Consider the following 20412-nt stretch of genomic DNA (forward strand, 5'->3'; position numbering starts at 1 on the left):
CGTACATGTTGTATTTTTACTATTTACCTACTTATAGAAATGCATTCTCCGGAAAAAAAATCTGGATCTTTAAAATATTTATCAGTTTGTTTTTCATGTTTTACTTACTCTAAAAAATTTGGCGCGAAAAATAAAGTATTAAACTCGGTAAATGCAAGCCGGATCCTTATCTATTTCCACTCCTTTTCCTCAGACTACATTGTAACGTATCAATAATCATCCAAACTGCATATCACTATTACAATACACTCCGGATTTGTTAAGCATGGCTTTATTTTCGAACAAGTTTGAGGTGAAAGGGAAATTGGGTGTTATTTCAGGAGCGTCCCAAGGTTTAGGTTTGGCATTGGCTAAACAATTATATTCTCAAGGTGCAAGTCTAATAATAATTTCCAGGGATGATAACAAGCTCAAATACGCATGTGAAAGTATACGGAAGAATGCGTGTGAAGGTATGAAGCAGTTTGTTGAATATATGGCTGCAGATCTTCGCGATTACAAGTCATCTTCAGCTGTTTTACCTTTATTGGGCAAGTTAGGAATAGAGAATATCGACTTTCTATTTTGTTGTGCGGGTTCAGCTCATCCGAGATATTTCCTCAATATGACACACGAGGACTTGGAATTTGGACTTCAGACTAATTACATAACTTGTGTGAACCTTGTTCATCTTCTTGTAAAGAGGATGATAGATACAGAAGCGTTAGAATCATGCTCAAAGCAGGATAGTGCTATAGACGACTTCAAAAAGGCATTTAGAATTGGTGCAAAGGAGCCTCGGATCAGGCATATTGTGCTTGTTTCGTCCGTGGTGGCTTTCTATAATTTTATTGGTTATGCTGAGTACGGACCCTCGAAAGCAGCTATAAAATCATTTGGAGATTCGATCAGACAGGAACTCAGGCCATACAATGTTGATGTGCATGTTGTTTTCCCCGGAAACTTCTCCTCTGAGGGATATGCGGTGGAAAATAAAACAAAACCAGAGGCATGTAAGGTGATTGAAGGATCTTCTAAACCTATAAGTGTCGATAAATGTGCAGGTATCATTATCAAGGGCTTGCAGCACGGATACATGTACATTTTCACTGATTTCATTGGCTGGGTGCTAGAAAGTTTCAGCTTAGGCCTAGATCCAAGGCAATGGGGTATTGTTCAGGTTTTCCTTGCGTTAATTGGAGCCATAATTGGTGGAATTGTTGATCAAATCCACCAGGTCTACATTCAGGGATACTTCCGGAAGGAAGGGGGATTCATAACCGACGAAAAGGTCTCAAAAGAGAAAGCTGATGACATGGAAGATGCTGAGAATTGACAATAGAAAATACCGATTGAGACCTCAAAATATATAAGAAACTCCTTATATGATACATTATGCTGCTCATCCTAGAGATTATGTGATGCTTGAATATATTTTATATTTTGCATATGCCCAGAGTCCTAATCTGTTTCACAGAGAGCAGTTTGCTGCTTGGTTTATGTCCAGAAATATATATAGTAATAGTAATAATAACAACAACAATAATAATAGTGCTAGCATGAATTATGATAGACGATTCTATTACCCTCCCATTTCCTTGGCGAATTCCCCTATCCACTCAATTAGAGTCCGAATCTGTATTATACAAGCCCTCTGGTGCTGGAAGAAGTTTCTCGAGTAAGCTATCAGTCGCAGCAGATATGTTTAATGAATATAGCCAGTTCACACTTTTGATTACCTCGTAGTTCCATATGTCCTTTATTGCTTCCTTCATCATTCTTTGCTTGTAAAATATCACATTGCTCTGGGGTTCAACAACTTTTCCATGATTTTTAACGAGCATTGTTGTGTCGTTTAATGCCTCAGATACAATTCGTTGGTCATTGTGAAATTTTAGCACTGTTAAGTATGTAATAGAGCCTGATAGTAGAAAGCCGCTCAAAAGTCCGTTAATCACGCCACTCATTTCCTCTTATTATGATATCACGGTATCCCTTTATATACTGGTGGTATAACTTTGACAACAAGCTGACGTTTGGCAATTGAATGTAGCCAAATTCGAATTGGTTGTGTTGCTTGTTGATTTTTTCCCCCTTCTCCTATTATTTATGAGTCTCGATAATATCTCACTTTTTTTAATTATTTTTTTTTTTTTCCGTTGTACGGGACCCGCAGGTGACACTTTCTTAATTCATCAGCCCAAGAATCAAATCATTTCACGTTGTAAAGAAAGAAGAAAGCAAGTTAAGGGGGCCTAACAACTTTATCACTTGTTTGTGGGTCAAGCTTTCTTTTACTAGGTTTATATTTACAGCCATGCCGTTAGGAAGATCAGCTAAAATGCTTCATCATACAATGAGGAACCTGGTTTCCTCATTGATAGAGAATGAATCAGTGAAAACCACATTTGGAAAAGCAAAGACAGCGCAAGGAATGATGGAGAATTTGATATTGAAGACAAAAAGAACGAAGTTACCACAAAATCAGTTCAAGACTGAACTATATGGAATGTTGTACAATCAAGATAGAACAGTTCCAAAGCTAATGGGAGAGTTGAAAGAGCGTTATAAGGACAGAAACTCTGGATTCACGAGGATTTTAAAGCTTGAACCAAGAATTGGAGATAATTCTCCGCAGGTAATTCTAGAGTTGGTCGATAATGGAGAAAGAGAGATGAAATTTTGGTACATTGCAAAGGTAGTTGCAAGATTGGAATTGCAAGGTTCTCCTCTTGATCCACTAACTGAAAAGAATGTGAAAGATATTCTGCTATATAGAAAGGACGGGCAGGCGGAATTCAGAAAGACGGTAGAAACATGCAAGAAGGAATTCTTCAAAGAAGAAGATGCTCTTGATAACCTTCCTAGAATGAAAAGTACTACGAATGGGTTTCACAGAGCATTTAGGAATTTCGATGTTGTGTCCAGAGTTGAGAAGTCTGAGACAGATGTGAAAAGGAGTGAACCTGAGAATAAAGATTCACAATGATGGTAGCAGCTTTTTACACTATTTATTCTTAGATGTTACGGTTCGAAATCGCATCTATATAACATGTGGGTTGCTATTTGCCTGTATATACTGTATAGCAATAACCGATGGTGCGTGCTTACTTTTAAAAGGCATGTATTAAAATAAAGAAGAGAAAAAGGAAGATGGAAAGTAGATATAAAAAAAGGGCACAACGCAGAACAACGCAGAATTACATTAATTTATAATGGCTTTTTAGTAATCGGACTTGTTGAAAGCGGTGTTCAATATCTGGTTGGTCTTGAAGTTGAAGGCCTTTGTCTTCTCATACACTTGCTGATAAACAGTAGATGGGGTCTGTGTTTTCACAATGATCGATCCATCTTCTGCAACTGACACTTGATCCTTTCTCTCCTCCAAAAACTTCTGCACCACTGGTAAATCCTCGTTGAACATCTTGCAAAGGTTCTCCTCCGTTAGTCCTGTGTAGACTTTTGTAACAGTGTTGAAGATAAGTTCCTGCATGTTGAGCACCAACTTCTGGGCATCCAAGTTGCTGATGAAGAAGTCGGTCTCTATCAAAACACTAATCTGCTCGATCAAGTCCGACAAGTTATCAAACTCGAACGTCACAAACAAGGATTCGATCAACTTTGTGAATGGATCCTGGTACTCGTAGGTCTCAACATCAACAGCCCTCACTATATCTCTTAGTCTCTTGTACTGTCTGGTCTGTAGAAGTGCAACAATTAGATATCTGAGTATCCATGGGCATGAAGCCTGGATTGTGGACAAGTACGAAGACGAGAGGAAAAGATCAATCAGGCTCGACAAGTTCTTGTTTCTCTCATCCAAGTTTTTCTTCTTGTCGGCCTCCTGCTTCTCCTCCGACTCCGAATCTTCAGAAGAGTCTGCATCTGTGGCAGTGAAGTTACTGTTGAAGAAGATGAAAAGAGAGTAGTGGATGAGCCAGGTTCTCTTGTTAAGCTGGTCGATGGTTGTTCCCTGATAATTTCTGCTGTCGATAATTTCTCTCAACTTGTTGAATTCATTCATTGCCTCGTTCCAGAAGAACGATATGATTTCAGCTGCAAGTTTTCCCCAGGTGGCACTAAAGTTTAGCTCCTGGTTCGTGGAAAGAAGTCTAAAGTTGTTCAGCAAGTCTGAAGCCATCACATAATCTCCCCTATTGTATTGAAACTTTCCAAACTTGTACAACTCGTAAATCTTAGCATCGTCGATCCCATGCTTCTTCGAAAGGTATTCTCTGTTGTATGACTTATCCTGTTTCAAGTTCTCCTGCACCTCTTGTGACGAGAGAATTTCCAATGTCTTCTTGGTGCTATCATTCAAACTGACCAACTCTTTCTGAATTTTCTGCTGTTTGTCGGCAAATTCTTTTGGGAGTTCTTCCCCTGGATGCAAGCCCAACCATTTATCCTCGACAAACTTTGTCATGTATGTGTCCTTCAAAAGCTCATATTCCCATTCCTCGACTTCTTTTGGATCGTGTGTGAATTCCAAGTTCTCAATCAATGGATAAACCAAGTGCCGATCTAAGAAATGAACAAACTTGTCTGTCAAGTCGTATTTTCTTGCCATCTCCAACTGGGTGTCCGAGAGCTCGAATGGCTGTGGTGCCTCGTGTTGTTTTTTCTCGGATTGCATCTTCTTGATATCTGTTCACCCGTTAATTTGGCCTCCGCTATTAAGTTGTCTTGCTGCTAGGGTAAAATGTATCGTCCAATCAGCCTGAAGTCTTCCCATAGATTCAGTTTGATTTCTTTTATTTTTTCAATCTTGGGCTTTGAATTTTCACACGCGGTTGCTGGGTAGTAAAAAAAAAATTTTCGTCTGTACAATTATGTAAGCAATGGAGGAAAGACAGGCAGGTCGGCACTCGAGTGGCCAATGTACGGATGTGTACCTGGCAGGCAGCTTCCAATTTCGTCTTTCCCATCTTTCATTTGGCAGCAGTGCAGATCACCCAATATTATATACATGTGAACAGACCACTATTTATGTCAACGAGTCTCCATTACTATGCATATATTTGCTAGTGTGGATTATGGTAGACTTGGTGCGGCTTTATAAGCATATATATGATATTGCATGGTGATGTAATCTTTTTTTTTTTCCCCCCCCCTTGCCTTCTTCCCGCATATACCGATCACCCCGCCTGCATCCAAAATTATGTCCTGTCTTTTTCTCATTTTCCAAGTGCTTTTTTTTCCCCCTCCCTCCTGCTGTAGCCGATTTTCTACTTGAAGATTATTTACTTTTTTGAGTGGTAGCTCTTGCTGCAAATTGCACGACGATATTTGCGCTAAAGTGGTGATGCTTTTTTTTATGTTATTTTTGGCTACTTCCTTTTGGCCACATCCACATCCTGACTTTACATGCAGGCACATTGACAGTTGATAGGAGAATTGGAAAAGGTGTTTGTGAGAGAGCAACAGGCATCAATCGCATAATAAAAGAATCGTGCATATATAATAATCTTACAGATAGCTTAAAGTGACCGTACCATCAAGGTTTCCGACTTTACCCAACTACTATTATCCATCCTTTGTGATAAATCGGTACTAAAGAGACTGCCATTACCCAATTGACTATAAGCTGCATAATTGCAAGCATATCAAGCTGTTTTCCTCGAAAATTAGCAAACTCTTAAAACACAGGCAGCAGCAGCAGCCCGATACTTCTAAAGAAGCATCTGACACACACACAATGGAGGTTTCACATCTTCCCCAGCAAGATCAGCAACAGCAGCAACAGCAGCAATCGCAACAACAACAACAGCAACAACAGCAACCACTACAACAACAACAACAATCACAACAAGCTGCACTTAGTGGAAAAATGCTAGATGCTCAACAATTATTACCTAATGGAGAGCAACCTAGGACAATTCCGGTTGTTCCATCACAGTACACGGCAAACCGGGCGCAGCCAGGCCAACAGGCATACACTACGGTACCAGAATACGCAGCACAGAGTGTTGGATCAGGTTTGAAGCATCAAGAAGGTGGATTTCTGTCCTTGGCGGAAGATTCAGAAAATGCAGTCAGTTCTCCCGGTGAGCAGGTAGAAGGTCTAGCGGCTTTAACGGGCGAACAAAGGCAGCGAGTGGAATATCTGCAGAGAATGCCATCGTATCAGGCAATAATACAGGCAGACTTCAAGCCGCTCCAAAAGCTCATGGGGAAGATTTCGATGCTTCCAAGAAGACCGGATGTTTCCAAGGGCAAATACTCGCTAAAGGACTTCCAGATGCTGAGAACGTTGGGAACGGGATCGTTTGGAAGAGTCCATTTGGTGCGATCCGTGCATAATCACCGGTATTATGCCATCAAAGTGCTCAAAAAGGCCCAGGTGATCAAAATGAAGCAGGTGGAACACACAAACGATGAACGGAGAATGCTCAAGTTGGTCGAGCACCCCTTCCTAATCCGGATGTGGGGCACATTCCAGGACTCGCGGAATCTCTTTATGGTGATGGATTTCATCGAAGGTGGAGAGTTGTTTTCTTTGCTTCGCAAGTCGCAGCGTTTCCCAAATCCAGTTGCCAAGTTCTATGCTGCCGAGGTTATTCTCGCAATCGAGTACTTACACTCCCACAATATCATATACAGGGACTTGAAGCCCGAAAACATCCTTTTGGACCGTAATGGACACATCAAGATTACTGACTTTGGTTTTGCCAAAGAGGTTGAAACTGTTACATGGACTCTCTGTGGTACTCCCGACTATATTGCACCCGAGGTCATCACCACAAAGCCATACAACAAGTCTGTTGATTGGTGGTCTCTTGGAATCCTCATCTATGAGATGCTTGCTGGTTATACTCCATTTTACGATCAGACACCAATGAAAACTTACGAAAAGATCCTTGTTGGAAAGGTGTTCTATCCTTCATACTTCCATCCCGACGTTGTTGACTTGCTCTCCAAGTTGATAACCTCCGATTTGACCCGGAGGTTGGGTAATTTGCAAAATGGTGCCGAGGACATAAGAAACCATCCTTGGTTTAGCGAAGTTGTTTGGGAGAAGTTGTTGATGAAGGACATAGAGACGCCTTATGAGCCTCCAATTACTGCTGGTGTTGGTGACACTTCTTTGTTTGACAGATATCCTGAAACGCAGATGGATTATGGTGTTCAGTGTGATGATCCATATGCCGATTATTTCAAGGACTTCTGATTTTCAGCTGGGTTTCATCTTTCTAAGCCATCGCCAAGTATTACACCCGCGGTTTTTGTTCTTTCTTTATAGGGGCTTCTCTGGTTTGTGTTTCTGGCCAATCTCGGGGTTTATTGTTAGTTTTCATGCATTACGTTTTTATTCTGTTTTTATTTTGATTTTGAATATTCTTTTCTTCTTCTTTCATTTTCATTATACTTGATCTTTTTCTTACTTCCCCCTATCTTTTTGTACGCTTGAAACGCTTTACACTTTCATTTTGGCTTTCTTGCCTACTTTAGCCATTTTGGTTGCTTTGCTTTTCACGTTTTGTTTAACATGGCTTCACTCATATATTAGATACGCCAGAAGTTTTGTAATCGAATTAGTGAGACTACTAATCCCCTTTTTTTTTTGCTTCGTCTCACCCCAAACGAGTCGATCGGCGTGAAAAATGGAATTCTTCTCTCTCAACTTAAGCGCCAGATCTCATATGTGGATTAAAGGATTTACATCGGTTTTAACACCAGATCCCTTCAACATACATCAGTTTGCCTTTTAAGCAAATGAATAGAGCCAAGGATTTCAAATGTTTGGAACTTTGAGAAAGTTTTCACGGAGGCACTCGATTGAGGAATATGAAGAGGAAAAGACTGAGGATTGCGAAGAGAAAAGAAAGAAAGAAATTGAAAGGTTGCTTCTTTTGGAGGATGACCTCACCGAATTCGTGCAAAGGCAAATCTCAAATCGTGTTGTTGCAAATGTCCAGATCAGTTTGATTGAGTCTGTTTTTTCCCTTATAAAGACCCAGCTTAGGCAACAAGAGGTGCTATACAATAAAAGATTAGGTAATGATGAAAAGGTGCCGCTTAAAGGTAGCATTCAAAACAGTGTCAATTCGCTTATTTCCAATGTGCTGATTCACATTTCCAACCAACAAAATACAAAGCCCACCTCTTTCCTAAACTGTTCACCGGCTCCTAAAGGTAGTAATGAGATTGGAGAATTTGACGAGGATTCCTCAACAGGGAATCCGTTTGACCAAATGCAATCGGCATCACCACTAAGGATGCCGATGAAGTGGAGGGGGAAAAAGACGAAAGGCGGACAAATACTAATTGATTTGAATAGCCTTGAAGTGGGCAAAACGCTACAAATGGAAAAAGAACCCTTCAAAGAGTTCGGATGGTAACAAATGTTGTCAGCTTTGAATTTAATAAGAAAGAAAGCTATGTGTATAGTAGTAATATGATATATTTACAGGCGGCAAAGCAGCGCAAAGTAAATACCTCACCCTGAATCCTCGTTTAGTCTTGAGATGGAATAAAAATGTGGAAACCCAAACTGGAACCTATGTCTCTTTGACAAGCACTCACTCCAATGTGACCTTAGCGCCAAGTTTTTCCAAAGTCTTCTTAAACTTTTCGGCATCGTCCTTAGACATATTCTCTTTGATGACCTTTGGTGCACTCTCAACCAACTTCTTTGCCTTAATAAGCGACAATCCCAATTCTGACTTCACCTCCTTGATAACTTTAGCCTTCGACTTGGCATCAAACGATTCTAGTTTCAAGTTGAAAATTGTCTTCTCCTTTGGTTTTTCTTTGGCTTCTTCTGCACCTGCATCAGCAGCAGCTGGAGATGCACCGCCACCAACGGCACCAGCCACAGGGAAAGCCATATCTGGAATGTCTAGCTTGCTCTTTAGTGCTTTTATCAACGAAGATGTCTCCATCAACGACAACTTGGCAATAGAATCAACAATTTGCTCAATTTTTGGATCTATTGGCTCATCCGCTTTTTTCGATTCGGTCTGGGCCTTTGCGGCAACTTCTGGTTTGGCTGCAGCTGTCGAATTAAATCTTGCGCATAATGATGTTGCTTTTATCACAGAGGTTTTGACACATGAAGCCTTAAGAGCAGACCTTGCGGCACTTCTTATAACAAATGACATATCTGCAGTATCTATTGACCGTTTGAAGAATGTGGCAGCAGTTTGGAGCCCACTTAATAAATATTGACTTGCAAAAGAAAAGCCTCGTGTATACGTATGTCTTAAATTAAGCTTTTTTGTTTTGGAAGCTTTTCTAACATATCGTCTTGCATACGCACAAGCTCAATGTGTATATTTCACCCTCGCATTTTCTTATTATTTTTTTGGTCTTCTAGCTGCCTTAAAAAATTTTAGAAAATTCACAAGCGAAATACTTTCTCGAAATCTTGCCTGATAGCAGACACCCGCGAACGCAGGCATAAAAGTCTTGTACAGTGTTTTGTCACTTATTCTGGGGAAAGGAAGGAGAAAAAGTTTGAAATTTAATCGTGAGGGTGACATTAATACAGTCCGAGCTGGGAACCTTTTACCAAATACCTTACTACAATTTTTTTCTGACGTCCGTGTATATCAGGCTTGGCTATTCGTGTGTAGAGGTTTTGTTGCAGGTCCACCTTCTGGTAAGACACGTTTGTAAGAATCTTCTAGAGACATATTTGTTAGCATACTCCAATGTCATTCAGATTTTGCGCCGAGTGCAACAACATGTTGTACCCTAAAGAGGATAAAGAACACAAAAGGTTGCTCTACCAGTGCCGAAATTGCTCGTATTCGGAACTTGCCGATAGTCCCAGAGTGTACAGGCATGAGCTCATAACGCATATTGGTGAAACTGCAGGTGTGGTTGAAGATATAGGTTCTGATCCAACTCTTCCGAGAACACATAAAGCATGTCCTAAATGTGGAAATAAGGACTGTGTTTTCTTTCAGTCGCAGCAGAGAAGAAGAGATACAAGTATGGTTTTGTTTTATGTGTGTTTGGAGTGTAAGCATGTGTTCAGAAGTGATGAGGACACGAACTGAAGTGAAGTAGGAGTATGGAAGGTGAAGATTGATGCGAAAGCGAAGCGAAGTGGAAATGATGTGAAGGGAAATCAATTTAAACATAATTGAAAAGTGGAGTTGGTAAGCTTTGGAAAGGTAATTGGCAAGCTTTGGAAAGAGAATTGGCAAGCTTTGGAAAGAGAATTGGCAAAATTTGAAAAAGTTGATGTGGTTTAAAATGGTTGGTTAGTTTTGTCCTGGTTTATGCACTCAGCAGTTGGGAATAGCATTGTGTGAAATATAGGACAATCAAGATCTTTGATTTGTTGGCTAGGCTTACTTGTATACTCCCAATCCTGTATAGTCTATGAATGTTTGTACTTTATCTGGAGAAGAGGCTCCAAATGGGGTTAAAGTGTAGATTGTGAAATCGGATTTTTCAACATTTGAAGTAGTATTACCATACGAAGGTGTATGATTCATCAACGAGAAGTTCAAAGTGTGCGGTTAGTAGCACAATGATAAATTTGAAGTGTTTGAAAAATAGTACAACGATAAGTTTGACGTTTTTGCTTAATAGTACAACGATAAGTTTAAAATAGGTACTGTAAGCATGTCTTGGTCATGTAATCGAAATATAATTCTCGTATGATTTTCTTAGCAATGAAATAAAACAACTAAGATAAACATCTGACTGAGACCAGAATGCGATTACACGTGCAACTTAGTATCTAAACATTTCTTACAGGAAGCACGAAAAGTTATAAGACACGAAATAAAGCGATAAGCAGTCAGATCTCAGTATGCTTGTTTATTATTATAATTATATTAAAATGCCTAACGCAGCCTTACCGAAAGATGCAGCCTTTGATCGGTATTGAAGATTAGGTAGGCATTGCGTAAATTGTGAATTGCAGCCTAGTTACCAGATTAGAAGCAAATGACGTCTTTAAGAGCTGCGTTCAAATTCTAAGACGCAGAGAAAGCGGGAGCTGGCGGTTAAGCCAAAATGAAGAGAAGAAGAATCCAAAGAAACCAAAAACAAAAACAAAAACCCAATAATTAAAGACCCAGCAAGGCGAATCATCATATCATTATACACTTCTCCTGAAAGAAGTACTATCTGCTGAAAGGGCACTGTTTATAGAGGGAAGAACTATCCGGCCAGCCGTATAACTTCGTCCTGCATCCCATATACTAGATTGTGCAGCCATGCTTGATCCGCTTCGAATGCTGCTTTTGAGAAGCATTATGATGCTACGGCAAGTTTCTTCTTTTGTCGATTCGGGGACACCCTGTAAATTATTCAGCTCAAGCAACATATTGTTGATCTGAATGTGCATCTGGCTCAATCTGTGTTGATCTTCGTTACAGAGGCTTTCTGTTAAAGGAGAAGAAGACACTGCAAAAGAGCTCAAGGAAGAAGATGCAGAGGAAAATGAAGAACCACGAGAAACTGATCGGTTTGCTTCGGGAGATGGTATAAGAGGAAATGTAGCAGCACTGCCTTGGCGAAGATGATGTATGTGCGAGTTTATTTGTGGATGTATTTGTTGGTTTATTTGCGGGTGCATTGGTTGTGTTTGCATTTGTAGTTTTTGCTCATACTGGTGTTTTTCATGAAATTCCACTTGTGGCTGCTGCTGCATTTGAACCTTCACCCGCTGGTGTGAATTCACCTCAAATTTGGCATCATACAGAGGAGAAAGGAGGTTTGATGGGGGAGGAAGCTTGAACTTGGGAAGTGAAGTCTGCACAATGGGCATACCAGTTGGCTTTGTTCTACTTGATATTCCTGTAATGGGGTTGTTTATACTTGGAATATCTTTAATTGTGTTACCAATGCTTGGCATATCTTTAATTGAATTGCCCACACTTAACACACCCGCAATTTGCTTACTTTGTACTGTATCTTTCTTGCTTGGCACCCCCAGCACTTCGGGCAATCCGTTCAGCCGACCTTGCACATCCCGCACAACGGAAGTTTGGATGCTAGAAACTCGGGCAAACGGCAGCTGCAGCTTTGCAGCAGGGATCTTGGCAGAAAGGCCCAGTGTGGAATCTATGGACTGCACATTTTGTATATACGGTAGACCGGAGTGTCTGGCAGACACCCCATGGGGTGTTTCGCACCCCGTAGCCCCACTTTTGCCTAGGGGGTGGTTGTGGCGGTCATTAACAATTACCAGAGACCATGTCCCCGCCCGAACGGAATAGTTCGCCCTTATCCGAAAGGGGCATTCTGGGTGCACGGCGTACTCGGGTCCAGAGCAGTGCTTTTTGCCCTTTCTGGTGCCCAGACGCAATCCCTTATGTGTGTGCCCGTGGAATCTGGACTCAGACTTGCACTTGAAGACGATTTTTGAATCATCAGACCTCGCAATCACTATGGTGATGCCCTTTGGTGCCAGCTGTGCCTGAAGCCATGGCTTGATCTCCGCTTTGTCCTTGAAAAGCCTTTTTTTCAACCGAAGTGTGGCGTTTCTGCACCCAACAGTGTTGTTTTTTGTTTTTGTGAGTGTCCCACCACTTGTTGTGGAGGGCACACCCGGTGTGTGGTTGGGAACCAGACTCTCTAAGCCTGCAATTCTAGCTCTGATTGGAGCCAAAGGGCATGTCTGTGGCTGGCTCATTATGGCAAGTTAGATGAGAGTGAAAATAGAAAGGAGAAATAGAAAGGAGAAATAGAAAGGAGAGTAGAAAGGAGAAATATAAATCAAATGATGAACGTTGTAAAGATACTTGTGATGAAATCAAGAAAAGAAATCAAAATAGGTATGTAAATCAAAAGATTCAACAGGTAAAACTTATCAACCATAGAAAGCAGGAAAGACTTGCATTTATATATGGCTAGCATATGTTGCAGGCATTCACATGTAACTGCGCAATTCTTTCTTCCTTGTATCTTCCTTCATGTACTAAAATCAGCCGCAATAGGAAAATATTTTCCTCCCCTCAATTTTTATGGCACCCTACAGATGTTCGGAAGCGGAGGTAACCAGGGGGGTGCACCACAATAAATATTCCCACACCCCTACGGCGGCAGAATCCGGAACTGACCCCCCGGAGTCCGGAGCCCCCACGGACAATTTAGCCTTCCCTACTTCCCTTTTCGCTACATGGGGTGCCACTACAAATTTTCCTATTGGTCAGAATTTGTTCCCAGGGGGCCGACATTCACCTTACGCAATTCTAACCAGCGGGGTTTGTATAATAATGGGTCGGTGTTATTTTCTTCATGACAAAAAATATGTGTGCAAAGGAAAAGGCAGGACATGAAAAATCACTCTTTGCTGTTTTTCCAAGCCACGATTTCGGCCTGAAACTCAAAAAGTGGGAACTGGACCAGATTTGAACCCTTGGCTCTGTTCAAATAGCTCATATACTACCGTCAAATGGTTATACTGTGCGCATTCAGATCAGAGCCAATCAAGTTTATGCTTACTCCTCACTTTATGCCCTCACTTTAATTTTTTTTTTTTTTAACCTTTTTTTGCTTCATCTTTTCACTTCATCTTTTTCACTTCATCTTTTTTGCTTCACCTTTTTTGCCCCATCTTTTTTACTTCATCTTTTTCGCTTCATCTTTTTTCGTTCGCTTCACCTTTCCGCTTCTGCTGTTTTATTATTAATATGCCCCGAGCGGACCCCGACCGATTTCCCCAATTTCCAAGTCGAGACCGGTTCTTTTTTCCTACTTGCATTTTCTATTTTCCGCTCGAAAATCTCTTTCTCGCACTACCTAATTATTTCGCTTTCTATTTGATGATAGCAAACTACCTCATTTATCGTAGAGTAGTATATGCAACAAACACACCGAGGGGTAAGTAATGGTTTTCAGTTACGTATGCGTAACATGTATTCTCACGAAATAGTGCTTCACCTAAATAAATAAGGGATTCTCAAAGGGCGTAATTGATGCGTTTAAACTGGCAACAACCAGCTCTTTTTTTTTTTTTTTTCATTGCACACGATGTACTAGAGCAACCAATTATTGTGCAATCGTATGTTTTCACGTGTGATAAACATTTTGGTATTGATTGCCGCTGTTGATGCTCCATGAGTATGCTTTACTATTTTCGATTCTGTACAGGTGGGGTACCACTATCCAAATATTATTATTGCATTGTGCTTTGAGTGGATGGATTTTGAGCGTTTAGTTACCGAAATCTTTGTTTGCTTATAATGTATCTCCTGATAGAAATATTGCCTCGATTCTGAAATTACCATCCACCTGTAATATGGTAAGGTATTTGCAGATGAACAGAATGATGGAATTTACTCTATTGAAAGCGACATGCTAAGCATTATAGGTATATTTACAGCTACCCTGGTACAGAAATTGCAAGCATTTCCAAACATTATGTAATGAAGATATGCTCCTTCTACTTTGATTCTTAAGTTTTTTCTTCGGTATTATGATAAAATGGGTAATGACAGCCAGTGGCCTGTCTATATCCCATTTCTGGCATTATTATTTGCTTTTCATCACTTCAAAGATTCAGAATCATTACATCCACAAACTTCGATTTCATAACACCTTAATGTGCTCATTTTGGTGTGGTAAAGATTATTTACTACTTCAGTGATTTTGCTTTTGCATCCTGTAAGGAATATGTATTATCTCAATGAGATTGAGTTCTGTCAAAACAATAGAGTCCCTGAACATTATCGTTCTCAATGGAACAACTTCTGTTGTCTATGGGGTACATGAAGACGGATGACAATTATACAAAGCAAAACTAGTTTTTGTGTTCAGTATACATGCAAATTATATACAATAGATATCGAAAATATATTGAATCCGGTAATACCAACCTTAACAGTGTACAATAAGAAGGATGTTATTGATATCATCTGCTCTGTTGTATGCTGAACCACGCAAATATTTCATGTACTATATTAAATGGGGAGCATTAACTTAACAGCCTTGCATCATTTCCCCAGCTGTACTTCCATGCTCTTTTCTGGGTTAAAAATCAGCTACGCTTATAGCTGTTGGATAAAGTATATACTAAGAATTCTTGCTATTTTTAGCGTGATTTACACTTAGCATTCTTGCAGTTGATCACTCTTAATACTTCTTGCTTTTTAAAGTACAGCACTCAGCACTTCTTGCTGTTTAAAGTGTCCCACACCCTCAACGCATCAAGTTCACGCGTCTACACTTCTTACACAGCCACCACATATTGCACGCATTAATACCGCTCTAGACCAAACCTCACCACCCTAACGCCTACTCGGCCGAGCATTCTTGGCCCGGCGTCTCTCCTTCAGCTTTCTTGACTTCCGGATGTCATCGACACTCCTCAACTCGCCACCGGGGCCTTTTTTGGCCTGGTAGCCTTTCACTCTCAAGCCACCGGCAACAGCCTTCCGAACCTTCTCCATCTGCTTGCCGTAGTGGTCCCGGGAGCGGTCCGGAAGCTTTGGTGCACGGATGCGCCTGTGGACGAACTTGCCGTGCACTTTGCCACCCATGAGATCTGCATCTTTGTGATCTACACCTGCCCGGTGGGCCGAACTCTCCATGAGCCCGACCCGGAAGCCATCCACGCGGTGTTTCTCCTTCCAGTCGTCGTACCGGCCACTCCGCAAGCTGGCGGGGATCTTCTGGCCATTTTCGCCGATGATGTACTTGTTGTTGTCCTGGTTCTTGATGTATCTCTTTTTTTTCCGGTCCCAGACGAATTTCGGTCTCTGCTTCTGGGTTTCGCCCAGGGTGGTTTCGTCTGCTGCGACGTCGAACGACGCACGCGACACCTGTGCACCGAATCCACCCTCGGCGTTAACGGACATTTGGCTTTCTGCCTGGGCCTGAGAAGGGGCATAGTGGGGGAGATAGAAGGAGGAGTCTCTGAAGGATTTTGTTTTTGCCCCAAAAATTTCTCCCTTTTCTCCCTCTTCTGCCTTTTCTCCCTCTTCTCCCTTTTCTCCCTTTTCTCCCCTTTCTCCCAAATTCTCCCCTCTTTCCTCCCCCTCCCACGCGGCCTCGTCCTCCACCCGGTGCGTGAGCCCCAGTAATCTCTCCTGGGCCGCCTGCCGCCGCCGCCGCCGTGCCCGCTCCTGCACCGGGGCAACCTCCCGCCGCCTCTTGGCCATCAGCCCCACAAGATAGTCGCTGGCCCCGGCAAACTCAAACACCGTCTCCCGGTGCTTCCGGTGCTGGAATTTTTCCAACAGCCGATCCTTCTCGCGATCCATGTTTTTGCCAAAATATAGATTCTGCTCATCCCACCCGAAAACTAGTAACTCCTTGGCCCGCCGAACTCCGTCGGCCGAGGCAGGATGCCGGGTCTTGCGGAGCATCCGCCCGGCCCTAATGCACACCCCCTGCTGCACCACCGCGTCATAGTCCCCTTTCAAGATTGCAGACACCGTTTCCTGCTTTTCCTCGAGCCCAGACCTCGGAACTGACCCCAAAACGAGTCTTTTTGTGTACGAAACGGGAGGTTCGCGGCCCAAGATCTCCGTTTTCTTCTCCTGGATCGACGCAGTAAGTATTTTCTTGCCCAAAAACACCTCCAAGTCCATCAAATAGGCAAGTTCCGCCTCCCCGACGATCGAATACGCCCACCCCCTGTTTCCGGCACGGGCTGTCCGGCCCACCCGGTGCACAAAGAGCTTTGGGGTTGACGGAAAGGTGTAGTTGACCACATTGGCCAAAATGGGGATGTCGATTCCCCGGGCTGCCACATCTGTCACCACGAGAATCGAGCAAACACCTGCCCGGAACGCCAAAAGCTGCCTTCTCCGGGCATGCTGGTCCAAAGACCCGTATATGTAGGCCACGCAGAACCCGGCATCCCGTAGGATCGACGTGATGAACTCCACGTGGTGTCTTGTGGGCACGAAGATGATTGTAGCATTGTCGCTTGGGAGTTCGTTGTGTTTTGCAGGTTTCAAGCGGTGGGAATTGGTGTGTTTGCTTTCTTTTGCTTTTGCTTTTCCTTCTCCCTCATCTTCTCCCTCCCAAATCTCATCCTCATCCTCCTCGTCCTCTTCCTCCTCATCCTCACCCCACGTCAGCCGCCGGTACTCCTTCTGCTGCCGCTCAGATGCCGCCGGCATCTTGATCACCTCCTCCAGCAAATACAAAAGATTCGCATCCCTCTCGTTCTTCTTTGTCGTGATAAAGCACATCTCAAGGTTCTCGGAAATCTTCGACTCCGCATCCAAACGCACGAGCACCGGGTTGCTGAGCCCCGCCTTGGCAAATTCCACCAAGTTCTTCGGTAATGTCGCCGAAAAGAGAAGAGACTGCCTTTCGTCCGGAAGGCACGCGAGAATCTCGTTCAACTGCTCGCTAAAGCCCATCTCGAATAGCCTGTCGGCCTCATCGTACACGATGTACTCCACAGTCTTCAAACTGAGCCTCATTTCCACCTGCAAGTGGAGCAACCGGCCGGGTGTCGCAATTACTGCATCTGGGTTGTCCATCATGGCCGAGAACTGGTCCTCGAGCGAGTCTCCACCCACCAATAGGAGTGACCGGATCCCCGTTCCTTTCGAGAACTCCTTGAGCTGCCGGTAAGTCTGTATTGCAAGTTCTCTCGTTGGAGACAGCACAATTGCTCTCACGCCGATTTTCGGCGAGTGCTGCCTGAGTTTTTCGATCAGCGGCACCAAAAACGCCGCCGTCTTGCCCGATCCCGTCCTTGCCATGCCCACCACGTCTCTACTCTCCATTATGAGTGGGATCGTCTTCCTTTGGATCGGTGTCGGCTGCCTGTATCCTTTTTTCTTAATATTCGCCAACAGCTGCTTCGACAACCCGAACGACGCGAACTTGCCCTTCGATTTTGCCCTCGACCGGGCTGCCTTCTGCTGGATCTCCTCGATGAACCGTGCATCGTCTTCTTTTGCCGTTTCTGGGCCGTCTTCTGCCTCCAACTTCGGAAATGCCAATTTCTCCGTGTAGTCTTCTTCAGCCTGCTTGTTTTTGCCCTTTCCTGCCGCTTCCTCCTCGTCCGAGCTCAGTATCACGTCCTGGACCCCGTAGGCTTCATTTTCGTCCTCACTTTGCTCCGGTGAGCTGCCTGTTTCGGCATCAACTAGGGACTTGCTTTTGCTGATTAGACTTGACGCTATATCTTCCTCGTTATCACTGTACATTGCAAACCGTATACCCAGAGTTCTGCGTGTGTGTGTTTAAGTATGTTTGTGCGTGGTGAATGGTATCAATGTAAAGCGTGGATTCGAAGATTAAATACGAAGTGGTTGGCTACAAGTTGTATTTAGGATATGTGCAAGGTCTGGGATGATGAGATAAATTTTTCGTTTATAGGTAGTTTTTTTTTTTTTTTTTTTTTTTTTTTTTTTAGTTTATTTTTCATTTTTCATTTATCATTCTTTATTTTTATTTTTACCTCGCTCTGCTTGAGGCACGAAGGATAAGAGGGAGCAGGTAACAAGAGGTAACAAAAGGCAACAAAGGCAACAAAGGCAACAAAGGCAACAAAGGCAACAAAGACAACTAAGGCAACTAAATGCAGCAAAAGGCAACAAAAGGTAACAAAAGAAAGAAACAGTAAACAATAACAGCACAGCAATAATACCAAATACCCTCCCTAACACTAACTGCCCATATTAAATCGTTAATATCATTATTGTAATGCAACATCTAGAAAACTAATAGTGCTCAGCTAAGCTACACAAAGTTACCTACCGCGCAGATGTGCCGTGCCTGCCGCGCCTGCCGCGCCTCAGCGCCTGTATGGGTGGTAGCCGCCGGCGTTTCTGCCGCGACCACCGCCCGAGTGGTGGTGGCTACTCCCGCGGCCGGCCCTGCGGCGGCTGGCCCCGCGAAAGTTCCGCGGGCCCGAGGGCAACCTGGGCTGCGGGCGCTCCTGCGGGTTCGGAACCTCGTCGTCCTCGTCGTCCGTGCGCGCCGCGCCTGCACTGCCCGCTTCGCCCACCGGGGATGGGTCCCGCACGGTGCCCTCCGCAGCAGGTGCCTCAGGCAGCCCCGTGGGCTGCGCCATTTGCCCTGCGCCAGTGCCACCCCCGGCCTGCTGCATCTGCTGCATCCTCATCCAGTACTGCTGCATCTGCTGCATCTGCTGCCAGTACTGCGCCATGTTCCCCTGGCCGTAGTACCCGCCCGCCATCTGCATGTACGGGTTGACCATCTGCTGGCCGGCTGCAACCGGCGTGTAGCCCGGCGCCGCTCCCCCGTAGCTGCCGAATCCCCCGTGGGGCTTCCTCTGCTGGTTCCGCGGCTCCGCCTTCTTGATCTCCATCTGCCGCCCGTGGAACATCACGTACTTGTTGCGGGTCACCCGGGCCACCGCGTCTGCGCTGTCGTACGTCACGAACCCGTATCCGCGCGACTTCCCCGTATCCTTGTCTAGCATAAGCTGCGAGTCGATAATATCGCCAAACTGCTTGAAGTAATCAGTGAATTCTTGATGGGTCACATCGGGCGCAATTCCCCCCACAAAAATTTTTCCCGTCTTGTCTTGCTCCTCGCGCGGAATTGCCCTTTTCGGGTCGATCAGCTTCCCGTCTAGCACGTGCTTTTGCTTCAACACCTCGTCAACACTTTTGCTATCTTTAAAAGTGAGAAATGCAAATCCCCTCGATCTACCGGTGGCTGTATCCCGCATGATATGCAATTCTGTCACCTCTCCGAACTGCCCGAAATATTTGCCCAGCGACTCTTCGTCTGTCTCCCATGTTAATCCTCCAATAAACATCTTTCCTTCCTCTTTTCCGTCCAGCTCTGCCTTCACTTTGTCGTGAAAAACGGGCTCGCCTTTAGAATTGTACCCGTCTGGAACACGCTGGGCGGGGAGCTGCGATTGGTGTTGGGATGTGTACTGGGGTTGCATTTGTGGCATCTGTGAAACCTGTGAGGGCATTTGCGAAACTTCTGAAGGCATTTGTGGCTGTGCCGTTTGTGGCTGTGCATACGACTGCTCCATCCCACCCTTTCCATTATTCGTAGGCTCGCCTGCAGAAGGCACAGTGCGAGCCGCCGGCATTTCTGAAGGTTTGCCGGTTCCCAAATCATCTTCGTTGTTATTACTATTAATGCCACTGTTTCCACTGCCCGGCTTTTCGTCAGGCTTCTTCTCTTCATTTTCATTTTTCTTCTCTCCAGCTTTCACCTCCGACTTCGAATCGTCTTCGTAGATATCATCGAAGAGTGCTTCGTCGTCATCTATATTGTCTGTCATTATTGCTTTTTTTTTTCTCCCTGTTTCTTATACAGCTCTTTTATGAAAGTAAATAGGTACCTGGCTAACTAACTTTCTTCTTAGTTCGCCCGCTTCCAGCTATATACTATCTAGTAATTTGTATATTAATAAGTACTCCACGATAGATTCTATCTCGGAATTATAGTATCCTGTCTCCAGTCTATCTTTATTTTTTTTTTTGGTTTCAATCAAGCTCACGCCAATTCAGAATTATCTCCCTTTTCCTCCCTTAACTGGTCCAAGAACTCGCCAACTGGCCGATT

The 20412-nt window shown here is 43.7% G+C and overlaps 11 protein-coding genes across 11 annotated transcripts; 5 read left to right on the forward strand and 6 right to left on the reverse strand.

Annotated features, from left to right (window-relative positions):
• Positions 1-265: 265 nt before the first annotated feature.
• On the forward strand, positions 266-1315 carry BRETT_000740 (uncharacterized protein; the record flags this gene model as incomplete). The annotated part of the gene is made up of 1 exon (XM_041279302.1): positions 266-1315. One exon carries the CDS (start codon positions 266-268, stop codon positions 1313-1315), a length of 1050 nt encoding a protein of 349 aa, XP_041137516.1.
• Positions 1316-1598: 283 nt separating this feature from the next.
• On the reverse strand, positions 1599-1946 carry BRETT_000741 (uncharacterized protein; the record flags this gene model as incomplete). Its single annotated transcript, XM_041279303.1, has 1 exon — positions 1599-1946. The coding sequence occupies one exon, from the start codon at positions 1944-1946 to the stop codon at positions 1599-1601; it is 348 nt and encodes a 115-aa protein (XP_041137517.1).
• Positions 1947-2296: 350 nt separating this feature from the next.
• BRETT_000742 (uncharacterized protein) lies at positions 2297-2968 on the forward strand (the record flags this gene model as incomplete). Its single annotated transcript, XM_041279304.1, has 1 exon — positions 2297-2968. The coding sequence occupies one exon, from the start codon at positions 2297-2299 to the stop codon at positions 2966-2968; it is 672 nt and encodes a 223-aa protein (XP_041137518.1).
• Positions 2969-3202: 234 nt separating this feature from the next.
• BRETT_000743 (uncharacterized protein) lies at positions 3203-4615 on the reverse strand (the record flags this gene model as incomplete). The annotated part of the gene is made up of 1 exon (XM_041279305.1): positions 3203-4615. The coding sequence occupies one exon, from the start codon at positions 4613-4615 to the stop codon at positions 3203-3205; it is 1413 nt and encodes a 470-aa protein (XP_041137519.1).
• A 1062-nt stretch (positions 4616-5677) lies between these two features.
• TPK2_1 (cAMP-dependent protein kinase catalytic subunit) lies at positions 5678-7150 on the forward strand (the record flags this gene model as incomplete). The annotated part of the gene is made up of 1 exon (XM_041279306.1): positions 5678-7150. The coding sequence occupies one exon, from the start codon at positions 5678-5680 to the stop codon at positions 7148-7150; it is 1473 nt and encodes a 490-aa protein (XP_041137520.1).
• Positions 7151-7718: 568 nt separating this feature from the next.
• BRETT_000745 (uncharacterized protein) lies at positions 7719-8321 on the forward strand (the record flags this gene model as incomplete). Its single annotated transcript, XM_041279307.1, has 1 exon — positions 7719-8321. The coding sequence occupies one exon, from the start codon at positions 7719-7721 to the stop codon at positions 8319-8321; it is 603 nt and encodes a 200-aa protein (XP_041137521.1).
• Positions 8322-8501: 180 nt separating this feature from the next.
• On the reverse strand, positions 8502-9083 carry BRETT_000746 (uncharacterized protein; the record flags this gene model as incomplete). The annotated part of the gene is made up of 1 exon (XM_041279308.1): positions 8502-9083. The coding sequence occupies one exon, from the start codon at positions 9081-9083 to the stop codon at positions 8502-8504; it is 582 nt and encodes a 193-aa protein (XP_041137522.1).
• A 552-nt stretch (positions 9084-9635) lies between these two features.
• On the forward strand, positions 9636-9986 carry RPB9 (DNA-directed RNA polymerase II core subunit rpb9; the record flags this gene model as incomplete). Its single annotated transcript, XM_041279309.1, has 1 exon — positions 9636-9986. One exon carries the CDS (start codon positions 9636-9638, stop codon positions 9984-9986), a length of 351 nt encoding a protein of 116 aa, XP_041137523.1.
• Positions 9987-11041: 1055 nt separating this feature from the next.
• On the reverse strand, positions 11042-12580 carry BRETT_000748 (uncharacterized protein; the record flags this gene model as incomplete). The annotated part of the gene is made up of 1 exon (XM_041279310.1): positions 11042-12580. The coding sequence occupies one exon, from the start codon at positions 12578-12580 to the stop codon at positions 11042-11044; it is 1539 nt and encodes a 512-aa protein (XP_041137524.1).
• Positions 12581-15176: 2596 nt separating this feature from the next.
• On the reverse strand, positions 15177-18062 carry BRETT_000749 (uncharacterized protein; the record flags this gene model as incomplete). Its single annotated transcript, XM_041279311.1, has 1 exon — positions 15177-18062. The coding sequence occupies one exon, from the start codon at positions 18060-18062 to the stop codon at positions 15177-15179; it is 2886 nt and encodes a 961-aa protein (XP_041137525.1).
• Positions 18063-18652: 590 nt separating this feature from the next.
• Positions 18653-20128, reverse strand: BRETT_000750 (uncharacterized protein; the record flags this gene model as incomplete). Its single annotated transcript, XM_041279312.1, has 1 exon — positions 18653-20128. The coding sequence occupies one exon, from the start codon at positions 20126-20128 to the stop codon at positions 18653-18655; it is 1476 nt and encodes a 491-aa protein (XP_041137526.1).
• Positions 20129-20412: the final 284 nt, after the last annotated feature.

Source organism: Brettanomyces bruxellensis, chromosome 8 (genome assembly GCF_011074885.1).
Source record: "Brettanomyces bruxellensis chromosome 8, complete sequence".
NCBI lineage: Eukaryota > Fungi > Ascomycota > Pichiomycetes > Pichiales > Pichiaceae > Brettanomyces > Brettanomyces bruxellensis.